Source organism: Nycticebus coucang, chromosome 1 (assembly GCF_027406575.1).
Source record: "Nycticebus coucang isolate mNycCou1 chromosome 1, mNycCou1.pri, whole genome shotgun sequence".
In the NCBI taxonomy this organism is placed as follows: Eukaryota; Metazoa; Chordata; class Mammalia; order Primates; family Lorisidae; genus Nycticebus; species Nycticebus coucang.
In genome coordinates, this window is record NC_069780.1 from 190,322,102 (window position 1) to 190,347,388 (window position 25,287).

General features: G+C 43.0%; 1 protein-coding gene across 1 annotated transcript in view; it reads right to left on the bottom strand.

Annotated features, from left to right (window-relative positions):
• The window catches only part of ADCY2 (adenylate cyclase 2), a 458,247-nt gene that overhangs the window by 132,356 nt on the left and 300,604 nt on the right, over window positions 1–25,287 (bottom strand). Inside the window, exon 5 of the mRNA XM_053593134.1 lies at window positions 3,752–3,900. Coding sequence (XP_053449109.1) covers window positions 3,752–3,900 — 149 coding nt within the window. The remainder of the gene's footprint in view (window positions 1–3,751; window positions 3,901–25,287) is intronic.

The window sequence follows — 25,287 nt, forward strand, 5'->3', positions numbered from 1 at the left end:
AGGTATTTGCATATGGAGGTCCACAGCTGTATTATTATATATCAGTGTGATGGAAGTGTGTCAAATGGTCTGTGAAGCTAGTGAATGATGCTCCATGATCATATCAATGTACACAGCTATGATTTAATAAAAAAAAAGGAAACCAAATGTCCACTGACGAATGAACAAAATGAATAAATGAACACAACGTGTACACACACACACACACACACACACAGAACGTGAGTCAGCCTTTAAAGGGAACGAGACTCTGACAACACTGCTATTCGTCAAGACATGCCAAGTGAAACGTGCCAGGCACAGGAGGGCGTGATTCTACACATGTGGGGTACCGAGAGTGGCCAACCACACACACAGGGAGCAGGGCGGTGGCTTCCAGGGGCCGGGGAAGGAAGGTGTATGCTGCGTGATGGGTACAGAGTTTCTGTTTGGGATGAAGATGAAGTTTTGGAGAGGGACGGTAGCGATGGTCACAGAACAATGTAAATGTACATAATCCAAAAGAATTGTACACTCAATTCTTATTATTGAGGATATTAATGTATATTTTGGTGTAAATGTTATATATATTTTGCCACAATTAAAAAAATAGTATGGCACCATTTAGTTGGGTCCTAGCCAGGCCAGGGCAGGAGCTGGCTCCAGGCCACATTCTGCTCTGGTGCTGAGCACAAGGCTTGTGGTTACACCTTGAGGGAAAGACTTTTTCCTCAGCTGATGGACAAATTTGGGGGAGACCTCTGATGGGTCCAGGAAAATCAGGGCTTTCGAGGCAGCTGCACTGCCCATTCTGTTCAGATGCTGCCCTAGAAACATCCTTCCTGAGTTCTTCAGCACTCCCCTACAGAGGCAGGGATCACAGACGCTGAGCCGTTACTCAGAAGGATAATTCTGCTCACTGGGAGAAAGAGGCCTGATCCACAGTCATGCTAGGGGTGGGGGTGCATGTGAGGATAGGCAGCTTCTTGTTCACACATCCACAGTGCGGCCTGTGGTCGTAAGTTAGAGTAGCTTTAACATAGGCTGCCTGAAGGTGGCTGCAGCTGGTCCAGAGGTTATGTGGCAGCACAGACTCAGACAAGAAGCAGGCAGTTGTGATGCAATGTCCAAAGGGCAGGTGCAAAGAAGCACAGTGCAGTGTGGGGTCATACAGGAGGAAGCCCGACCTAGCTCTGACCAGACCGCCACTTTAGAAAGACCGGCAACCTGGAAGCAGGCAGGTCGCTTAGAAGCATATCCAGGAATCCAGGAGAGCTACAATGGGTGGAAATGAACAGGAGAGGACAAACGCGGGGGTCAGAAGGGAACATGAACAAGACCTCGTTAGTACATAGACAGCCTAGAGGAGGGAAGCATGGGAAGGAACACCAGTAGCCAGCGCAGCAGTGAGCTTCAGAAACCCAGGTTTGTCCAGATGCAAACAAGCGTGTAGGGGGAGAAGACACCCCAACTCTGTTGTTGCTGAGTTTGATGGTGGCGTCTTAGCTATGCAGTGAGATGAGTCTGGGAGAGCTCAAGGTAACAGGTGGCAGGCGTCCAAATTAACCCACCTGGGGTAAGTCCTGTGACTCACTCTAACATCTGGTCCTGAGGAAGGAATCTTACTCTGAATTCCTCCAACTCTGGATGTACTGAAATACATTCCCCTAAAAGGATACAGTTTTGTGTCTGAATCAGGTGCTTTTACTATCACCTATAAACAACATGTTAGCCTGTATGTTGCACTCTGTCACCAGTGACTATGGTCTCTGGATTGCACCTCCAATGAAAGAGAACCCTGCCAGGGAGAGTGGACTTTCCCCCTTCCCACTGGAGGCGGACTCTGGGACATGCCCAACTTTGTTGGTGTCTCTTCCCAGGTCCATGAACTTTGTTTAAATTATTTCTGGCTGGACAAGCTTAATTTCAGTTGACAGCATCATGGAGATGGGAATTAAAGTCCTGGGAGAACAGAGAGGAGGCAGGAGAAGCCCTGAGAATGTTCTCACATGACCTCGGGAAGGGAACATGGCAGAGGGGGCTGTAAGGAGACAGCAGTGGTCACTGCCATGTGACCGAGGACAGCAAAGGACAGCAGGACTCTCCAAGCAGGAGGGCAAGGCCGACAGGGCCACGCCCACTTGAGTGGTCAACACGTGACTGAAAAATATTTCCTAAGACGGGAGCGGCATTTCTGAATGAAAATTCATTTATATTCTAATATAAATGTCTTAACACAATAACTAAGAAAATGCCGTGAAGGCTATGTTAACTAGTTTGATGAAAATATTTCAAATTGTATATAAAACCAGCACATTGTACCCCATGATTGCATTAATGTACACAGCTATGATTTAATAAAAAAAAAAAGAAAAGAAAAGCAAAGGTGGTATAAAGGCTAGCAGAATGTACCTAGTCAGATACTAGGAACTTTTCTTCTGGAATTTTATAGGCAAAACACGTACAGATCCGAAGGCAGGCTAGTGTTTTAAATAATTTTGCTCCTTAACATGTGTGAACTTTCTTTAAATATATTTAGCTTCTTCCTATCATGTATCCAATGGTGCTTCCTCGGTTCCTACACGGCGGGCAACTTTTTTCCTGTCTTCTCCTTCCTGATACCGTCTTCTCACTGCACGTTGACATCTGTGCACACTCAGGCTATATATACATACATATATCTCTAGCTTCTAAGGCCTGCCATCAAGTGGGATTTGTCCCAGGGATGTATTTAAGTTGCAGTTGAATTAGTTTCTTATTAATGAGCCTCAGAAAATCTGGGCCTGAGGCACCTGTCAGGAGGCGGCCACAGGCCCTAGAGAGTCTAGACTTGGGGCAAACAGGCCAGATCCCAATTCAAAGAGATTCCCAGCCAAGTTTAGGTGAGAGTTGTTGCCAAACTATCGAACAAGGGCCTTCTCTAGCAACTGGGCTGATACCACGAGAGCCTGGTGGGGTCAGACCCACGCACAGGTTACTCACAGAGCCCACCCTGTGGTACCAGGAATGGTGGGCATGGAAGTCAGTGGTGGTCTGGAAGGGCCTGTTCTGCATGGCTGGGAGAGAGGGGTGAAGGAGTGGGAAGGGGGCCAGGGCCCCTCCCAGCTCCCCTCTTGAACTCAGGGGAGACGAGGGCCCCACACTGTTCTCCCTCCTGGCCACAGTCTCATGATGAAAACATGTTGGTTTTCCAGGTGTGGTGACTCCAGCAGCGGTTCCCTGGGAAGTAGCTATGACTACGCCCGTATAATTCGGTTATACATCAGCCCCCCATGACTTTGTCGCAGTTTGGCCATAAACCCATCATTCCTGATGGATGGCAGCGCATCCAGCTTCCCTGGGGGGGGGGGGGTGGCAGGGAGGAGGTGCTGGATTCATGGAGGCTCTGCCCCTGCAAAGTCCATTCTGAGAAATCAGTCCTGGGGCCCAAAGGGTTCACAGAACTCCCCCCACATTACTACAGTGTGACCATGGGGTTTCCAGAGTAATGACCCCACTGTCCACCTCTGTCGGCCAGCCGCAGAGGCAGGACTCTGACGGATGCTTCAGCCCCGTAAAGTAAAGAGGATCATACATTTCATCTGAATGTGAAGGTCCCAGGAGGCAGTGGAAGTTGGGTGAAGTGGGAAGATACTGGTAGCTGTTCCACCTGCACAGGATTCAGCCTTATAAAGGAGGGGTGATGCTGTGAGAGGTGGGATCCCCGTGAACAACATCCCCGCCCAGGCGAGTGGGCTCCCAGGCAGCTGAGGAGCCCAGTCCAGCCGCCTACCTCACATTGGTGTGGCGCTTGACATACAGGTTGTGAAAATTGTTGGTGTTTTCCATTTGGCCGGCCTTGGGGCCCTGCAGGCGCTGGATGATCTCTGCTTTCATCTCCATGGCTATGTGAGCCGGCAGCAGGGACAGCAGGAGCCGCTCCTGCGGGGAGGCGGGGAGGCAGCAGTTAAGATCTCTCAGACAACGGGCGCGACAGCCACATAACGCCCGCACCCTTCACTGAGGGAGAGGGGGGCCGGTTTGGGGATTCTCTCCGACAAGTTAACAGACAGCTTCCAGAAATACATACTGGGAAAAAAAGATCAGATTTTCTAAGTTCAGACTGTGTTATTGTATTATTTATGATTTATTGAGTTCTAAGTATACATTCTTCAGCCTAGAGAATAAAGGAAGGCAGAGTTATTTCCCCAAGGATAATATTGATCTATTTTGATTTTGAAGTAGTGAGGCAGAAATAATATTAAAGTTCCTGAAACCAGTGGTCAGTCTAAGATGGAAAATACTAATTTCCACCTGCTTGTTCATTTCAGAGATAAAGTACAAGCTTTATTGCACTTTAGAAAGTCAACTAATATTCTACATTTCCTAAGAGAGATAGTCAAATATTTTCAAGTATTTCATTTCTTCTGTGATTAGCACCCAATTCCCTTTAGTGATGCTAAACTACTATAAAAATGAAGTTAAAAATGTTAGCGTCTGTAAATGTCATCTGTAAGACACTAAAGATGGAACACCGAGACGTGATAGCATATGAGCCTTCTGTGTATACATTTTATCTATAAATCCAGTAGACCTGGTAAATAATAAATGTTAGCACACGATATTATACTCATTTTAATATAATCTTATTTAGATAGTGTGGCATCTTTCCATTTTCTTTAAGGAAAACACATAATGTTTCTTTGAGGAAAAGTATCATGGAATGGCCATCTTTGAAAATTTACATTCACCCTTGAGTATTTTTAATGCTAATATATTGTAAGAGACCTCGCACTCTTTAGGTATTGTGAAGTTTAGCGATTAGTATTCAGCATTGATGAATACACATTTAATCCATCACTTTACCACTTTGTCTCCTACTTTCTCTCTCTTTTTTTTCTTTTTCTTCTTTTTGGACAAACAGATGAGAGAATAGGGGCAGAAGGGAAGTGAGGATTTGCTTCCAGGTTCATAGGGCTGGGTGACCATTTCTCAGGTCCATGCCCAGTGCACATCGCTTTGGTGGCTGTTGAGACGGCCGCGGCCAGGCCAGGCTTGATCTTGGTGAAGAGGGAGGACCCTTTCCCTGCCCCAGCAAAAGACTGGTACAAAGTCAGTGAAGACCCAATTCACACCCATGGGGGGACCTCAGTGCAAGGAAAGGAATGTTTCTGTATGAGCTGGAATAACTGAGTGTGGATCATTTCTTCATTCATTCATTTATTCACCTATCCAGAAAATGTCCCCATATCTTTGCCTAGTACACGCCAGGCCCTTTCATAAGCACTAATAGTCAATGCAGAGAAGATTGACACAGAGTGTCTGGTCCGTATCGTTCTCAGTCCAGCAGGGTTTCAACACACAATGCACTTGCTGTCAGAGGATGCTAGAAGGATTGGCTGGTGTTTGGAAAAAGCCTAATGCCTGACCTTCTGGGAAAACAGAAGGACAACTAAAGCTGAAGAGCACCTGCTATGTGCCACCTCTTCTCAGGAGCTCTATTCATATGAAACAGTGGAATCAAAATAGTGGCCTCTCCATTACAGTACCACCAACTTCCTTGAGATAGAGGTTACAAGACAGTGAGATGGAGGGCAGGGATGCTGACGCTAGTCCCAGCTGCTAATACTGACGTGACAAACAATTTTGTTGGTACTTAATAAATTAAGAAAATTGTTTTAATTTAATAATTTTCTTGTTTACTTTTTGTTAAGTTTCCCTTGATATTTCAATTTGAATGGAGACATTAAATGGGGAAATCATAAGCTTTTTAAAATTTCTGATGAATACAAGAGAACAAATGATTAGGTTACGTTATTTGTTCTCACCTCACAGCAATCACAAGTTTTTAATAAATTAAATATCCAAATATACATATTGAAAAATGTAAATTAATATTGATTATACAAAATAATGGGGATGCCTTGTATAACCCAGAATACAACAGAAGTTTGTATGCACAAGGATATTAACACCAACGCTGAAACAGAGGAGAGTGTAGTTAAAGGGAAGCAGCAAATACAGCAATTCATATATGATTACCATTGTGGATGCAATTTCCACGATAGTCACAAAATGATGAATTTAGGACCAACAAGCTGATGGTTAAAAATGGTAAAAATATCCTTAATTAATCCAAAACAAGTCAATAAAGAAGAAACAAAGAAAACTTAAAGCAGGTGGGATACATGGAAAACAAATCATGAACTAGCAACTATTAGCCCACTCTACAGGAATTACATTGAACATTAATGTGCTAAATATGCCAATTAACTGACTAAAGCAAACTGTGGATTGGTGATGTTCACATGAAGGAGAACTTAACTGTTCTGCAACATAAAGTAGTCGTTGCTTTGGGTTTTCTCTCTGGTGGACGGTCACACCTGGGTGTGGACTAAGGGAATGGAGCGGAGTAAGGAATAGCTCTTGCAGGGGGAGGAGAGAGCCCAGCTCTGTAGGGGCAGGCGCTGCCCGAGGACAGAGAGGGCGTGAAGAGTTTCTCCAGGCTGGAAAGTGGTTAGTGAGCACTTGACTTGCCTTCTACTGTGAACTCTACCTCCCTTCTGCTATTCCCCAAACTCTCTAATCCTCTCCTAATACAATAGCATCGTGTTAGTGAGTTCAAATTGTGGACTGAAGTGAACTCTTTCCAGACCAGGAACAATGTATCCTCAGGGTGAAACCAGGGGCAGGAGAATCAATACATTTGACATAAGGATGAAAAATATTGAATTCAACACTGGGACAGGAAAACAAGTAATATTTTTGTTTATTAAAGAAATAGGTGGGCCCAGGGAAATGGAGACACTTGGAACCCAGGAAACCAAGAAACTGCTAATGACCTGAAAAATTCATGTTCGTATTTAAAAATTTTTAAATAAACTTGACAAACAGAGAGCTCTATCCATGTGGTTGCTGCGACAAGGGTGTCTCTACAAGCCTGTTTCCTCCCTCCTGTCAGAGCCCACACACACGTGATGTGTTGCGATTGAATGACACTTTAATTATCAGCCCTTGTCATCTTTATGTAAAGAAGGCTACCATCATCTACTCATCTTTTGCTACCCATCTGCAAAATACATACATTTGCCACTTGTGTTCAATCCTCTATCTTTTGGCCTCTGTGACCTACAAGATGGTGAGACCTTTGGGTAGTTTAAAGGTAATCAAATTCACGATGTAATCCAGGAAGCATTTAGCAGACAGACCTAAAGTTCTTTAAAGTTTAGAGACCGAGTTCTGCTGATGCTGCCCCCACCTAACTACATTTCCAGGAGTACTGAGCATGCCCCAGGGGAGGCACTCTGTGCAGGGTCACCGCTGCGATTTTCTGTTTATTGATCAACACATGGAATAATTGGGTTCATGGCCAAAATATTACAGACAAAGTGGTTCTAATGCCCAAAGTCTGTTTAGACAAATAGACAAGAGCTAGTGAGGAAAGCGTGCCAATTCCATCCACGAACGTCAGACCTGCCTGGTCACATGCTCAGGCAGGAACAGAGCATCCCCCACTGGGAGCGGAGGATGCATGTTGCTCTGAGGCTTCCCCCTGAATTGTGGTCGTAATCAAAGCAAAGTAGCTGTTGCAAATACCTTTCATTACCTTCTAAACCAGTGGTAAGGAATGTAAACATGCAGAACATAAAAAATTGAGTCTGGGTCTAGGTTATCTATTTAGAAAACCTAATGGAATCTGTGTGTCTACAGAGGTAGCCTGTGATGGGCTTAATTAGATTAAAAGCCATTTTATACTCTTTCTGAAGGGTGGTGAGTCAAGGGCTAGGAATGAATGTTAATAAAATGCTCCTGGCCAGAAGTGCTCAGTGAACATCGCTCTGCAGTATTATCTCATGATGATAACCTGTGTGTGTGTGCGCACGTGTGTGTGTGCACGTGTGTGTGTGTGGGGGGGTGTGTGTGGATTCAGTGCAGTTTCTGCTGGACTTCATCAGCTGCAGACTTTCCCAATGTCTGCATTTGTTTCTTGCTGTGCTTCTTATAGCTGAGGTTGTCTGTATCCTACCCATATTCTCTCTGCCTCCTTTGGAGGTCACTAGAGATTATCTAACTTTGAATGGACAGTTTCCTGTGTCCAGCTAATGAGGAGGTGGATGGTGGATAAATGAGCAGGTAGCTATATGGCTGCTCTGCACCGACATCCCTCAGAGGGGCTGGGCAGAATTGAGACCGATGGCCACCTCCGCCCTTTCCTTACCTGGCTTCTCTCCTGCTGCCTCCATCCCTCCTGTCACTTAGAGCCAAGTCACAGCACAGTGACTATGCCCAGATGCTTGTCTGGGGTCTGCTCTGGGTGACCCTAACTGGCATGTCCAAGCACCTTCTCTCCTATACTCTGTACCAAGATTATACCAAGCCCAAAGAACACAGAGCCAGTCCTTCCTGAAACATACAGATTCTGCTATCAGAAAAGGAGACTCCAATACAGTAATTCTCTTCTACTCCTCAAGCCTCATTTAACAACTGAGGGTAAATTATTATTTTAGACCCAAATGTAGAAGGATGACTGTCTTCTAGTAAGTGATGTGACAAATAACCATATGTTGTACAAAACAAAATTTTCTGTTTTGTTGTAAGTGCTAAAGGATCTGGGTGAATTTAGACTGAAACAAAGATCTTATTGGCTAACCAGCCAAATAAAAGAACTCGGGGATTCCCACTATCACTTGATTCTGGTGGCACCAGTGGGTGGGGAACAGCGTGATACCTGCTGAGGGCTCACCCTCAGGGCCGAGCTTTGGGGCACGCTCCTGCCCTCTTAGAGGTCACCGTGTTGGGCAATGTGATGAGCCTCAAATAAAAGCCTGAGCTCAAAAGGCGTCCATCAAGACACTTTGTTTTACATTTGTCTTTCTCCCCCTTTAAAATATTCTGATAAAAGAAAATTTATCATTTATCAGGAAGCTTGATAAATGATACATGTCATGATAAATTTCATGATAAATTTCAACCCAATTCAAAATCTAACAAGACTAAAACTTTTCATGATTTAAAAATGTTGCTAATGTAGCTATGTACCCCGGCAACTTACCTGAAAGCAACAACACACAAACTTAAATGCTTAATATACTGGGTCTAACTTAGTATATTATATTCTCAAGTACACTGGACAAATTCCTTAATACTTTTAGAAAGCTAACTTGTCATTAAAATGATCAATGCATACCATTATTACTTTTTCTTTTGCTAGAAAAGCTTGTGTAACTATGGAGAATTTGGCTAATTTTGGCATATTCAAAGATTATCTGACTAATAACTTAGTCTTGATTTCAGGGTTCCATTTAACAGATCGCTTTATCAAACCTCCAATTATTATTCATAAGCAATAAATTTTTTCCTAGAGCTTGTGCTTTTAAAATGTGCCTTATATAAGAGCTACAGAGTTAATTTAGTGGATTTCAACATACTATTGATCAAAATTCAGGATACTGTGAGCTCTTAAGTGTTTCTAATATAATAAGGCAAAGCAGATATTATAACCATATTTTATTTTTCAGACAATTTAGGTTGATAGAAGAGTCCAATTTAAGCAAAGAAGATTTGTATATAAATATTGAGGTAAGAAATATAGTAAGGCATATTGTAATCTGTCCTTACAATAAACTATAATGTAAGAAATATTTAAAACTGCTTTACTATTCAAAAGGGAGGATAAAAATGAAACAATCCCTTTATAAGAATTTAAAATCTATTCCCTTCAAAATTTTCATCTCTGTTTAATTTTTGTTTTTCAGTGTAATTTGATCACATTGGGTCAGTATGATGAGCAGCAAGGATGTTATAAATTTCCTCTTCCCCAAAGAAAGCAGCTATCAGAGCAGAGAAACACCGGGTCCATTGGCAGCCATTGGGTTACAATTGCATCCATCATCCATGTACTGAAGACACAGATGGTGTCACTTGATATTGTCCTGCAGTAACAAAAAATTAGATGTCTGTTCAAAATAAAAGGCTGGACACGCTGCAATTAGTATCTTCTGGGACATGAAGAGAATATATCGACCATCAGTACCCTCCCCAGCTCCTACCAGCCGTACTGTCTCTCAAAGCCATCTTCATGCCTGCAAATCACAGAGAACAAGAATCCTCCACCAGTGTCCATAACCAGGACATCTCAAGTTGTATTCTTGTAACTACTTCTCCTATTGTTGTTTACAACACTTACACCATTTAGCTTGATTCTCTTAGGTTCTTCTGAAAGATTTTTGCTTCACAGCAATCAGTTGAAATACTCATGTTATTTGAAAGGTCTTGCTTCATCTTTCTTTGACTTTTACAAAAGCAAAATGCTGACCAACATATTTCCACATGATGGAGAGTAGCAGCCCTTCAGAGGTTCTGGCCCTTTCTCTTCTACAACCAAATCATGTTGGCTTTTGAGGTCCATTGTCTAGATAATGTCTATTGGATGAGGTGAGCTGAAGGCCATCATGTTCATGTAAGATTCCAGAATTCTTTGAAACCATGCGTGATCCTTTCTAAAATTTACCTCCCAATGTTTCAGAGAAGACTACATCCTGATGTGTACACCTAACCGCTAGCATCACACAGAGACAAGAACCTGTTCTGCCAGTGGGATGCTGAAGTCTCCAGCTATTACAATGCTGCTATTATTCTGTTTAGATCAAATATTCTTTATGAATGTTGAAACACCTGTGTTAGGTGCCTAGATATTTAGGATTCTTATGTCTTCATGTTGAATTGTTCCCTTCACCATTATATAACAACCATCTCTGGCTTTTTATACTTTTGTTTATTTGAAGTCTATGCCATCCGATATGAGAATGGCTACACTGGCTTTCTTTTGGTTTCCATTTGCACAGCATATTTTTTTCCATCCCTTTACTCTGAGTCTTTGAGTCTAATGAGTCCTGGTAGGTTAGAAGTGTTTCCTGGGAGAAAGAGCTACATGTTTTGTATTTATTTTACCCATTCATCCAGCCTACACCTCTTCAGTGTGGAGTTCAAGCCATTCACACTTATTGAAAGAATGAGTAAGTATTCATCCTGTTGGGTAGAATTTTATTGCTTTGCTTTACCTCTTGAGCCACTGTGGTGTCTGGGCTCTGAACTTTAGCATTTGGACAGTCTTACCCTGGTGGGAGTCTCTCATGATGATCTCTGCATAATGGAGATGTGAGTATTTCCTGCAGGTCAGGTGTAGTTTTGACAAGGTTGCCCCCATCACCACTTCTATTCCGCACAGTGCTAGAAGTCACAGCCAGAGCAATTGGGCAAGAGAAGGAAATCAAGAGTATCCAAATGGGGTAAAGAAGAGGTCAACTCTTGTTCTTTGCTGATAATATGATCTCATATTTAGAAAACCCAAAATATTCTGCCAAGGGACTCCTGGAATTGATAAATAAATTTAGCCGAGACTTGGGTTATAAAATCAATGTACACAAATCAGTAGCATTCCTGTATGCCAGCAACAGTCAATCTGAGAATCAGATCAAAGACTCACTGTCTTTCACAACACCAACAAATAAAATAAAATACCGAGGAATATATTTAACCAAGGAAGTTACAGAGGTAGAACTATAAAACACTGAGGTAGGAAACCACAGAGGATATAAACAAATGGAAAGCCACGACACTCATGAGTTAGCAGAATCAGCATTGTTAAAGCATCTACACTGCTTAAAGTTATTTACAGATTCAATGCAACCCCATTAAAATATCATTGTAATTTTTTGCAGATCTAGGAAAAATAATCATATGCTTCTGATGGAACCAGAAAACACACCATACAGTCAAAACAATCTTAAGCAAAAAGAACAAATTGGGAGATATCACTTCACCAGCTTCAAGCTTTACCACAAGGCTAGAGTAACCAAAATACCATATTGCTGGCACGAGAACACAGATCTACACCAATAGATCAGAACAGAGAATGGAGATATAAAACCATCCTCATATTGCCATGTATCTTTGACAAAGCAGACAAAAACACACACTGAGGAAAAAAAAAAATCCCTGTTCAGTAAATGGTGCTGGGAATACTGGACGGCCACATGTAGAAGACTGGAACAGCAGCCACATCTCTCATCACTCAGAAAAATGAACTCATGATGAATAAAAGACTTAAACCTAAGACATGATATTTTAAGAATTCTAGAAGAAAGTGTTCAAAAAACTCTTATAAATATTAGCCTAGGCAAAGAATTTATAAAGATGCTCTCCAAAGCAATCATAGCAACAACAAAAATAAATAAATGGGACCTCATCAAATTAAAAACCTTCTGCACATCTAAGGTAACAATCAATAGAGTGAATAGACAACATCAGAATAGGATAAAATATTTGCATGCTATACATCCAAAAAAAGGGCTGATGACAAGAACCTACAAAAAACTCCAGCAAATTAGCAAGAGAAAACCAAACCACCCCATTAAAAAAGTGGGAAAAGACATGAACAGAAACACTTCAAAAGAAGATACACTAATGGCTGACTAACCATGAAAACATGCTCAATGTCTGTAATAAGCAGGGAGATGCAAATTACAACCACAATGAGGTATTACCCAACTCCAGTAAGAATGGGAACATATTCTTCTTAGTAAAGTATCTCAGGAATGGAAAAAAAAGTATCCAATGTACTCAGCTCTACTATGAAGCTAAATTATAGCTTTCACATGAAGGTTGTAACCCAACTATAGCACAAGACTATGGGGAAAGTGTCAAGGAAGGGGAAGGGAGGGGGGAGGTTAGGGTGGAGGGAGGGTAATGGGTGGGGCCGCATCTATGGTGCATCTTAGAATGGGTACAGGCGAAACCTACTAAATGCAGAATACAAATGCCTACATACAGTAACTAAGAAAATGCCATGAAGGCTACATTGAACAGTTTGATGAGAATATTTCAGATTGTATATGAATCCTGCACATTGTACCCCTTGATTGCACTAATGTACACAGCTATGATTCAACAATAAATAAACAAATAAATAATTAACAATAAATGATTAACAATAAATAAATAAATAAAAAAAACCCAAAATGTTCCCAAACAACAAATGCTGGAGTGGATGCAGAGAGAAAGGAGCACTTGCCCTGCTGGGGGGACTGCAAACTAGCACCACCTCTATGGAAAGCAGTAGGGAGATAGCGCCAAGAACTAAAAGAGCACCTGTCACTTGATTCAGCAATCCCACTACCAGGTATTCACTCAAAGGAAGAAAGGCCATTTTATCATAAGACACTTGCATTTGAATGTTTTTCATAGTACGATTCACGGTTGGAAAGATGCAGAAACAACCCAAGTGCCCATTAATTCACAAATGGATTAATACAATGTGGAATACTACTCAGTCACAAAAAATGGTGAATTAATACCTCTTGTGTTAACCTGGATAGAACTGGAGACCATTCTTCCAAATGAAGTGTCACAAGGATGGAAACAAACACCACATGTACTGCTATTAAATTGGAACTAATCAATCAACACTTACATACAATGGCACTGGGAATCCAGCAGGGAGGAGCGGGATGGAGAGGAGAGCTAAACTCACACCTCATGGGTACAGCGCACACTATCCGGGTGATGGGCACACTTATAACCCTGACTCAAATTGTACAAAAACCATTTATATAGCGAAAACCTCTGCACCCTCATAATATTCTAAAATTAAGAAATGAACCTAAGTGCTGGAATCCCCACATGGTGGCAACGATTATAAGTTCAGAAGAATGTGGGAAAGGAGAGACCACCTTGGGTCCAGAGCACACAGTGGGGAGGCTGAGACAGTGCTGGCTCTGGCAGAGAGGAGGCTGGAGAAGGTGTTGACATTTCTGAGGTGTGACCTTTACGGCCAGCACTTCTGAACATGTGTGCCGAGGGGACGGCAGTGTGCTTATTTCACAGTCTGGAAAACTGGAACACTGTGTGAAAATTAAAATCAATAGGCCCTTTAGCAAATCATGGTTCCCTTTCACAAAACAGTAAGCCCTTTCATTGCAAATTTTGTTTTCTCATTTAACAAACGCTGGTCACATACAATTTCATTTAAATTTAAACATTTGCCCAATAAAAGGCAGATCAGACAGAGACATGGCTCAGAGGGAGTGAAGCGAGGTAACTGTCTCCTGGAAAGTGTCAAGACTGGATAAAACCTGTGCCTTCCAACTTCACGGCCACTGGCTGCACCTTCTGCTCACTCAGATGTGTAAGTCCAAGGAGACAACCAGCGACACTTTCAGATAGCACACTATTAAAAGAATCTGGAAGAAATGAAATTATCACTTGCACACAATCACCCTCCAGTTAACAGAAGTTAGAGAAGAAAGTGCTAATCAAGTCAAATTATGAATTATGTCTGCAGTCACTGATGACAGTAAATTGGTATTTCTAAACTTGAACTGTTTACCATCAACTGTCAATTCAATTCTCTAAAATAGAGCTTTGAGGGAAACAGAAATCACTCAAAAGGTAGAAAATTACTCAGTCCTTGGGTGGGAGATGGTGGAGGCCCTCAGATAGGAGCCACAACTGTGCTCCCTGAAGCAGGTGTCAGGGCACCTGGCTACACACCAGCATCTGGGGCAGAAGGCAGCAGGGGTCCCAGGCTGGGCACCCACAAAGTCTGAGCACAACACAACCTAATACGGGGGTTGACAAATCACCTAAAGAGCAATCTCATCATAAGACCTCCACACTCAGACGCCATGAAGTAAAAAAGTAAAATGCTCCAGAGGGATGTCAACTCTGTTCTGGTCTTCCTCTCTGAGATCACACGTCCACAGGCAGGGAACACTGTCCACCTGCAGCAGACGATGCCGCTTGAGGAGCACTGTGGGGAGAAGGTGTGGAGACCAACCAAACCCCAAACATGAAGGTGACACCAGCCTTGGATTTCTTCTGAGAAGAAGAACAGGTGGAGACGCTAATAATGCCATTAACAGATGATAAAAAGGAATAAAAAGTAGCAGCACACGGCATCAGTGTGATGAGAAGTCCCAGGGAGCAAAACTGAACATGGTGAATTTGAATGTCAGCCCTCAATGCAACTAATGACAGGCTGTAGGGGACACACCATGTTCCAGCCGTGCACGCGCAGCACTCGCAGGAGGCTGCATTAGCTCTCTGTCCTGCATGCTGACCCTTCCTCCCTCTTCCCACTGACCACAGGGTTGGCTGTGCGACTTGTCTGACCCATGAAATTCGAGAAGCAGAGATGTTGCTTTAGGCTTTCAGATCTCACCACACTTTTGTTTTCAGTGTGTCAAATAGAGATTCAGCAGGGCTGGGGCCTGTGCCTGGTGCAAAGGGGCAATTCACTTGCATGGAGCAAATACATGTGAGAAATCATTACTGCTGCCAGCCACTTTGATCTGGGGGTAATTCTTACTGAGCACACCCTAGCTATTGGGACAGACAAGGCTCTGCACAAGGGTGTGCACACCAAGCCATGTCCTCGGTCCTTGTGTAGACAGAATTTTCACAGCTGTTCTGATGTGGGGAGGTTTTGCTCACTGTCTCGGGCAGGGATCCTTTCCCCTGTCAGCTGTGCCTTCAACATCAAGCCCTGGAAAGCCCTTCTGTAAAGTACTGATTCTTCTACCTCCCTGCGAGCAGAAGAGGCTGAGACCTGGCAAGGCCACACCACGTGGGCAAAGTCTACAGGGCAGGGTCCTCGTCTCCTTGAAGCCCACACTGTTAACCCCTACATGGTCTACTTTGCAGTGTGTAGAAGAAGAGGTTGGGCTAAGGCACTGTAGTTGCTTTAAGTTAGGTAGGAATTACATGGTGCAGGAATGATTGCACCAAGTATGGGGACTCTCATTTCTGCTTCCACAATGAAAACCAGGATTACTTCCCTTTGTTTAAAATTTTAATTACTGTTTCAGGTTAATTTGAGGGAACACATTAGGTTACAGTGTTTGCATTTGTTAGGTACAGTCTTCTTATAATTATGCCCCACCCCCAAGAGGTGTGCCATACACCCTAATATTGTACCCCTGAGTGGGAGCACATGCACCCCTCTCCCTCCTCTGCCTCCCTGCTCCCTCATTCCCTGGCCCCCCCGAATTGATCTGAGTTTTTCTCTTATGTGGGCATGCATTAGATCATCTACTGCTTTATATTAGCATTGAGTACATTGGATTCTCCATTCTTGTGATACTTTACTAAGAAGAATGTGTTCCAACTCCATCCAGGTTAATACAGAGGATGTAAAGTCTCTGTCTTTTATATGGCTGAATAGTATTCCATGGTATACATATACCACAGTTTGTTACTTTCCTAAAAGAGTTTCTCTATAAACGCTGAAGTCATGCTAATGTATCCATTCTTCTCAGCAGCAGGTATCATCCTACATACAAATTATCTATACTCTTCAGACAAATAATCTATATTCTCCAGAATTGCCCACACATGTATTCTCCAGCAAAGTCGTAATTCCCATTGGATGCAAAAGTAGGCTGTATAATCAGCAAGCTGGGTGTCCCCATCTTTAAGAATGTTGGCAACACAGTGTCACCATCTTAATCTCAGTGGGACTCCCAGGAAAACCACAGGGAGAGCACTATGGTCTGTCCAGAGGGGTGTGGAGTCCAGCACCCCGCCTGGTGATGGTGAGACTGGGCTGGCTTCCTAACCAGCACCCTGCCTGGTGGTGAGACCAGGTTGGCTTCCCCTAACCAGCACGCCGCCTGGTGGTGGTGAGACCGGACTGGCACCCTGTAACCAGCACCCTGCCTGGTAGTGAGACCAGGCTGGCTTCCCCTAACAAGTACCCCGCCTGGTGGTGGCGAGACCAGACTGGCTTCCCCTAACCAGCACCCTGCCTGTTGATGGTGAGACTTGGCTGGCTCCCCCTAACCAGCACCCTGCCTGGTGGTAAGACCAGGCTGGCTCCCCCTAACCAGCACCCTGCCTGGTGGTGGTGAGACCAGACTGGCTCCCTGTAACCAGCACCCCCGCCTGGTGATGACACCAGGCTGGCTTCCCCTAACCAGCACCCCACCTGGTGATGGTGAGACTGGGCTGGCTTCCCCTAACCAGCACCCCGCCTGGTGGTGGCGAGACCAGACTGGCTTCCCCTAACCAGCACCCCACCTGGTGGTGGTGAGACTGGGCTGGCTTACCCTAACTATTGAGAGGCTCGGGGTTCTCATCTGCATGGGCTGCTCTGCCAAGCCTGGATGCTCGGACTTACAAATGACGCTGAGGGTGAGAGAAGCACAGAGGAGCAGGGGCCGCCATGGAAGGAGGCACAGCCTGTTGGTAGGGGGGTGGTGGTGGGGGGCAGTCAGGCCTTTAAATAGGACTGCTCCAGGGAATCTCTAAACACATATGTAGGGTCCAGAATTGTTGAATAAACACCAGCAGACCATCCTCACAGGAGAATATGAGCCCTGTCCTCTTGTTTTGGGGATATCTCAGAACTGTACTTAAAGGCAGATGCTGTGCTTTTAATTCAAGATTCTTTCTTCCATTCAACAAACTTTTTGTGACTACCCGCTCCATGCAGCAGTCCTAGGTCTAAGCAACTTATAAGTAGCATCTCACTTAATTCTGTCAACAATCCAACAATGTAGGTGTTATTATTTCCCTCATTTCTACGAAGAAGGAAAGTGAAGGCCAGGCAGGTTGCCCGACTTGCTGAGCACGGCACATCAGGGAGGCGTGGAGGCGATCTGAACCCAGGGGAGTAGTTAGTGCTCAGCTGCTCTTAGCCAGTTTGCTAAATGGCGTCCAGGACAAAGAGACAATGCGTAGTAGTCCCAAGAATAAAGAAGACAATTTCAGCTAGTGACAGGAGCAGGACTGTTCCCCACCGCAGTGTCTTGGGCATCACGGAAGTTATTTTTTCCCTTTGGTAAGCAGAATGGTCCTTTCCTTTAATTGTGTTCAACCCAGAGATTTGAACCCCAAAGTAAAATTGCTCTTGGGGTGAGTACCACAGATCTCCTATGCTGCTGAAAACCTCTCAGCCTCTTCCCACAAAGCCAAGCTGAACTGAAGTCAGGCCGGAAGCACCCGTGGGCGAGAGTCAGGAACAGAGCAAATTGTAGCGACCCCCAGAAGGCTTTGTTTGAAAACACAGTGAACTGGGAAGGGCTCAGGAAGACTCTGCTTTAGATATCTTTTGGGAGCATACAACAGAGTCCTGAACGGGCATGTGCACTTTCTGCTGTGAATGCGCAGCTGGGTCGCTGCGTTTTGTCCTGATAACCTGAGGATCGATGGCTGCTTCCCAAGGAAAGGCTCCAAAGACGCAACCCAGCAGAGAACACCCTTTAAATATTGTGCCTGCCCTCAAAAACATACTGTTTCCTTGAGCACTGATGCAGTTGATATCAAGAGATGTACCCACGATTTCTGCATTACTGGGTCTTCTCAAGGAAAGTCATAAATGAGCAAAGAGGCTGCAGAGCTGCGCTAATTCTCACTCTGCTAATCAAGCTGCCTCAGAAAAAATTAAAGATGCAAGCAGCGAATCGTGCAGCAGCTCCCTACAGAGAAAACCTGATGGGCCATCCCATTTCTGGAATTTTATTAAATGTAACTCATATGATATGACCCTGGCGCAAGCTCAAAAATAAAGGTGCCCTCCTGTTGCAGTTTTCTTGACTGTCAACTTTACACACACCTGATTTATGCACCAATATTGTTGGCACACAACATTTTTAACCTTTATCCACGCCTTTAGGAAACATATTCTTAGTAATCAGAATGCAGATTTTTTCAGAGACTTGAACTTATAAGTTTCACTCACAGTTTTGGCTCCAGAGAAGAATTGTGTCCAATAAAAACTACAAATGGGAATTCATTTGCACCATGACCTAACCAAGTAAATCACAACCGGAAGTTTATATGATTTAAGAAATAAAACATCATATAACAGATTATCCTGCAAGATTCATGTGACGATAACTCAAGTTTAGATCATACACCGTGATTGGGTGTGTTCCCTTATTCATTAATTTAATCCAAGATTATAAGTTCTTCAGACTTATCAACATTTTAAGTGCAGGCTGCCTGTGTGCTGAGCCTGGCCAGGCAGATGCTCTGCTCGGCTTATACACACGTGTACACACGTGTACACACGTGTGCTTGTGTGTGGGTGTTTAAAGAATGTGTACATTCTTTAGGTAGGTCACATACTGTACAGCTTACCATGGTAGCCTCACTGTACACAGTTGGCACGTCTGCCTTTCTCTAAATCCTGGGTTCTCACCTTCAGACTGCTGGCATTTGGAGCTGCATAGTCCTTTGTTGAGGGGGCTGAATATAAACTGCATCTGTCCGAAAGGCAGTGAAATTTCAGATAGCCTGGAAGCATCCCCAGGTTCTCCCTGGGAGGTGAGATCTCCCTCTACTTGGGAATCATAAAGCGTAAGACTCCTCTGTTGGATTTTTTAAGAAACCTGACTACTTTCCCCATTACCCCTCCCCTTCCCTTCCTTCCTTCCTCTCCACCCTGGACTCCATGGTCCGTCACTTCTCTTCTTTTCTTACCCCTATGATTCCAGAATGGGAGCATACAAGTCTCCAGGGCACTTGTATGGGGCTCCCCGCACTGATGGCGTACTCAGAAGTACTCAGCTAGCTGCGCCCAGCTCTGGGGATGCTGCAACATGTCTCTATTCTGGGTGGGATGTGGCTGGCCACTGGGTCCTCTTCTTTCTTTCTTTCTTTCTTTATTTATTTTATTGTTAAATCATAGCTGTGTACATTAGTGCAATCACCTGTACCCATTCTAAGATGCACCATAGATGTGGCCCCACCCATTACCCTCCCTCCACCAAAACCTCCCCCCTCCCTTCCCCTTCCTTGGCCCTTTCCCCATAGTCTTGTGCTATAGTTGGGTTACAGTCTTCATGTGAAAGCTATAATTTAGCTTCATAGTAGGGCTGAGTACATTGGAAACTTTTTTTTCCATTCCTGAGATACTTTGCTAAGAAGAATATGTTCCAGCTCCATCCATGTAAACATGAAAGAGGTAAACTCTCCATCTTTCTTTAAGGCTGCATAGTATTCCATGGTATACATGTACCACAATTTGCTAGTCCATTCGTGGGTCGATGGGCACTTGGGCTTCTTCCATGACTTAGCAATTATGAATTGGGCTGCAATAAACATTTTGGTACAGATGTCTTTGTTATATTGTGACTTTTGGTCTTCTGGGTATAAACCTCGTAAAGGAATTACAGGATCGAATGGCAGGTCTATTTTTAGGTCTCTAAGTATTCTCCAAACATCCTTCCAGAAGGAACATATTAGTGGACATTCCCACCAGCAGTGTAGAAGTGTGCCCTTTCCTCCGCATCCAAGCCAACATTTCTGGTTTTGGGATTTTGTTATGTGGGCTACTCTTACTGGGGTTAGGTGATATCTCAGAGTAGTTTTGATTTGCATTTCTCTGATGATTAAGGATGATGAGGTTTTTTTCATGTGTTTGTGGATCGTATATCTGTCTTCTTTAGAGAAGTTTCTCTTCAAGTCCCTTGCCTACCCTGAGATGGGGTCACCTGTTCTTTTCTTGTTAATACGTTTGAGTTCTCTGTGGGTTCTGGTTATTAGACCTTTATCGGAGGTATAACCTGCAAATATTTTCTCCCATTCTGAGGGCTGTCTGCATGCTTTAATCACTATGTTCTTGGCTGTGCAGAAGCTTTTTAGTTTGATCAGGTCCCAGTAGTGTATTTTTGATACTGCTTCAATTGCCTGGGGAGTCCTCCTCATAAAATGCTCACTCAGGCCGATTCCTTCAAGAGTTTTCCCTGCACTTTCTTCAAGTATTTTTATAGTTTCATGTCTTAAGTTTAAATCTTTTATCCAGTGAGAGTCTATCTTAGTTAATGGTGACAGGTGTGGGTCCAGTTTCAATCTTCTACAGGTTGCCAGCCAGTTTACCCAGTACCATTTGTTAAATAGGGAATCTTTTCCCCACTGAATGTTTTTACTTGGCTTGTCAAAGATCAAATAACGGTAAGAAGCTGGATCCATCTCTTGGTTCTCTATTCTGTTCCAGACATCTACTTCTCTGCTTTTGTGCCAGTACCATGCTGTTTTGATGATTTATAGTACAGTCTCAGGTCTGGTAGCGTGATTCCTCCTGCTTTGTTTTTATTGCTCAGTAATGTTTTGGCTATTCGAGGTTTTATCTGATTCCATATAAAACGAAGTATTATTTTTTCAAGATCTTTAAAGTATGACAATGGAGCTTTAATAGGAATTGCATTAAAATTATATATTGCTTTGGGTAGTATGGACATTTTAACGATGTTGATTCTTCCCAGCCATGAGCATGGTATGTTTTTCCATCTGTTAACATCTTCAGCTATTTCTTTTCTTAGAGTTTCATAGTTCTCTTTGTAGAGATCTTTCACGTCCTTTGTTAGGTATACTCCCAAATATTTCATCTTCTTTGGCACTACTGTGAATGGAATAGAGTCCTTGACTGTTTGTTCGGCTTGGTTATTGTTGGTATATATAAAGGCTACAGATTTATGGGTGTTGATTTTGTAGCCTGAGACATTGCTATATTCCTTGATCACTTCTAAAAGTTTTGTAGTAGAATCCCCAGTGTTTTACAGATATACGATCATATCATCTGTGAAGAGTGAAAGTTTGATCTCTTCTGACTCTATGTGGATACCCTTGATCGCCTTTTCTTCCCTAATTGCAATGGCTAAAACTTCCATTCCAATGTTAAAGAGCAATGGAGACAATGGGCAACCTTGCCCGGTTCCTGATCTAAGTGGAAATGATTTCAATTTAACTACATTCAATACGATATTGGCTGTGGGTTTGCTGTCGTTGGCCTCTATTAGTTTAAGAAATGTCCCTTCTATACCAATTTTCTTAAGTGCTCTGATCATGAAGGGATGCTGGATATTATCAAAAGCTTTTTCTGCATCAATTGAAAGAATCATATGGTCTTTATTTTTAAGTTTGTTTATGTGTTGAATTACATTTATAGATTTATGTATATTGAACCAGCCTTGAGACCCTGGGATAAATCCCACTTGGTCATGGTGTATAATTTTTTTGATGTGTTGTTGGATTCTGTTTGTTAGGATCTTATTGAGTATTTTAGCATCTATATTCATTAGTGATATTGGTCTATAATTTTCTTTTCTTGTTGGGTCTTTCCCTGGTTTGGGGATCGAGGTGATGTTTGCTTCATAGAATGTGCTGGGTAATATTCCTTCTTTTTCTATATTTTGGAAGAGGTTTAGTAGTAGGTACTAGTTCTTATTTAAATGTTTGCTAGAATTCTGATGTAAGGCCATCTGGTCCTGGGCTTTTCTTTTTAGGGAGATTTTGTATAGTTGACGCTATTTCAGAAATTGATATAGGCCTGTTCAACATTTCCACTTCGTTCTGGCTAAGTCTTGTTAGGTGGCGTGCTTCCAGGTATTGGTCAATTTCTTTCAGATATTCATATTTGTGAGAGTAGAGTTTCTTGTAGTATTCGTTAAGGATTTTTTGAATTTCTGAGGGGTCTGTTGTTATTTCATCATTACCATTTCTGATTGATGAAATTAGAGATTTTACTCTTTTTTTCCTGGTTAGGTTGGCCAAAGGTTTATCTATTTTATTGATCTTTTCAAAATACCAGCTTTTGGATTTATTGATCTGTTGTATAATTCTTTTGTTTTCAATTTCATTTAATTCTGCTCTGATTTTGGTTATTTCTTTTCTTCTGCTGCGTTTGGGGTTGAAGTGTTCTTCTTTCTGCAGTTGCTTGAGATGTTCCATTAAGTTACTGACTTCCTCTCTTTCCGTTTTCTTGAGGAAGGCTTGCAGTGCTATAAATTTCCCTCTTAGGACTGCCTTGGCAGTATCCCAGAGGTTCTGGTAATTCGTGTCTTGATTGTTGGTTTGTTCCAAAAATATGGTGATTTCCTTCTTAATCTCGTCTAAAACCCATGTATCCTTCCGCATAAGGTTGTTTAGCTTCCATGTTTTTGTATGGGTATGCAGGTTCCTGTTGTTATTTAGTTCAACTTTTATTCCATGATGGTCTGAGAAGATGCAAGGAATAATTTCTATTTTTTTTAAAATTCGCTGAAGTTAGATTTGTGCCCTAGAATGTGGTCGATTTTGGAGTATGTTCCGTGGGCTGATGAGAAGAATGTGTATGCAGCGTTTTGGGGGATGAAATGTTCTGTAGATGTCTGTTAAGTCCAGATGTTGAATGGTTGAGTTTAAATCTAAAATTTCTTTGCTTAGCTTCTTTTTGGAGTATCTATCCAGGACTGCTAAAGGGGTGTTAAAATCTCCAACTACTATGGAAGTGGAGGAAATCAAGTTGCTCATGTCTGTTAGAGTTTCTCTTGTAAATTGAGGTGCATTGTGGTTGGGTGCATAAATATTAATAATTGAGATCTCATCATATTGAGTATTACCTTTAACAAATATGAAGTGGCCATCCTTATCCTTAATTATTTTGGTTGGTTTAAAGCCTATTGCGTCTGCGAACAGGATTGCAATGCCTGCTTTTTTCTGCTTTCCGTTTGCCTGGAATATAGATGACCATCCCTTCACCTTGAGTCTGTATTTGTCTTTTAATGTAAGATGCAATTCTTGGATGCAGGAGATATCTGACTTGAGTTTTTTTATCCAGTCCGCCAACCTATGTCTCTTTAGAGGACAATTTAAACCATTCACATTAATTGAGAGTATTGATAAGCCTTTCGAGAGACTGGTGGATATTTTAATCCTTTTGCGACTGTGGAATTTGGAATTTGATCAAAAATTTTTTGGGTGGGTTTACTTTTGTGGTGGAAAAAAATACTGGTCTTTATGGAGGATAGGTCTAAGAATGTCCTGGAGAGCTGGTTTAGTTGTGGCAAATTTCTTCAACATGTGAATGTCGTTGAAGTATTTAATTTCTCCTTCATAAATGAAGCTCAGTTTAGCTGGGCACAGGATTCTGGGTTGAAAGTTATTTTGTGTTAGGAGATTAAAAGTCTATGACCATCCTCTTCTAGCTTGAAAGGTTTCAGCAGAGAGATCCGCAGTTATTCTGATATTCTTCCCCTTGTAGGTAATGCTTTTCTTTCGTCTGGCAGCTTTCAGAATTTTCTCCTTCACATTAACTTTAGTGAAATTGATTATGATGTGTCTGGGGGATGTCTTATTTGGGTTGAGTCGTGCTGGAATTTTGAAACTGTCTGCTATCTGAATTTCGGAATCTCTTGGCATGCCTGTAAAGTTTTCCTTCATAATCTCATGGAGAAGAGAGTCTGTGCCTTGTGAAGCCATTTCTTCACTTTCGGGGATCCCTATAAGATGAATATTGGTTTTCTTCAAATTATCCGAGAGCTCTCTGAGAGAGTGGTCTGTTTTTGCTCTCCATTTCTCTTCTTCTTTGAGGGTTTGGGAGCATTCGAAAGCTTTCTCTTCAATGTCAGAAATCCTTTCTTCTGCTTGCTACATTCTGTTACTGAGGGTTTCTACTGTGTTTCTCAGATCTTTGAGGGATGCAACTTCTTGTCTCAATGTGTCGAATTCTTTGGTCATTTGATCTTTGAATCCGTTGAATTCTTGAGATAACTTTTTTTTTTTTTTTTTTTTGTAGAGACAAGAGTCTCACTGTACTGCCCTTGGGTAGAGTGCCATGGCGTCACATGGCTCATAGCAACCTCCAGCTCTTGGGCTTACATGATTCTCTTGCCTCAGCCTCCCAAGTAGCTGGGACCACAGGCACCAACTACAATGCCCGGCCACCTCTCTGCTGCAGTTGGCCGGGGCTGGGTTTGAACCCACCACCCTCGGTATGTGGGGCCAGCAGCCTACTCACTGAGCCACAGGCACCGCCCTTTGCAATTCTAATTCGATCTTATTTGCTATCCAGATCCTGAATTCAATTTCTGACATCCCAGCTATTTGTTTGTGCATGGGGTCTTGTGCTGTTTCTGCCCCATTGATCCTTGGGGGAGTTCATCTACTCTGATTATTCACATTGCCAGAGTCTTTCTGTTGATTTCACCTCATGATTGTTTTTCACCGTTGCCTCTTGCTGTCCTCAGAGTTGGGGAGGTGTCTCTCCAAGATTAGACCCCAGCGGGATCGCTCTGTTGTTGCTGGATCTTTGTAGGGAGCGACCCTGTGTAGTTCCTCTGGGGCTGCTCTAGCTAGGGAGTTCCGGTTGTGGAAGCAGCTCTGGTTTGTGACACACCAGGATCCAGCAACAGGGATGGGGGTGGTGCACACGGTTCTGGGAGTGCCAGGTGCCCAGTGACTTTGGCACAGAGAGCCCAAGGATCCAGCAGTCTCTGACCAGGAGAAGAGCTCTGCGCAGAGGCAGGGAGGGCTCCAAAGGGCATGCAGCTACCAAAGTCCCTGTCCAGA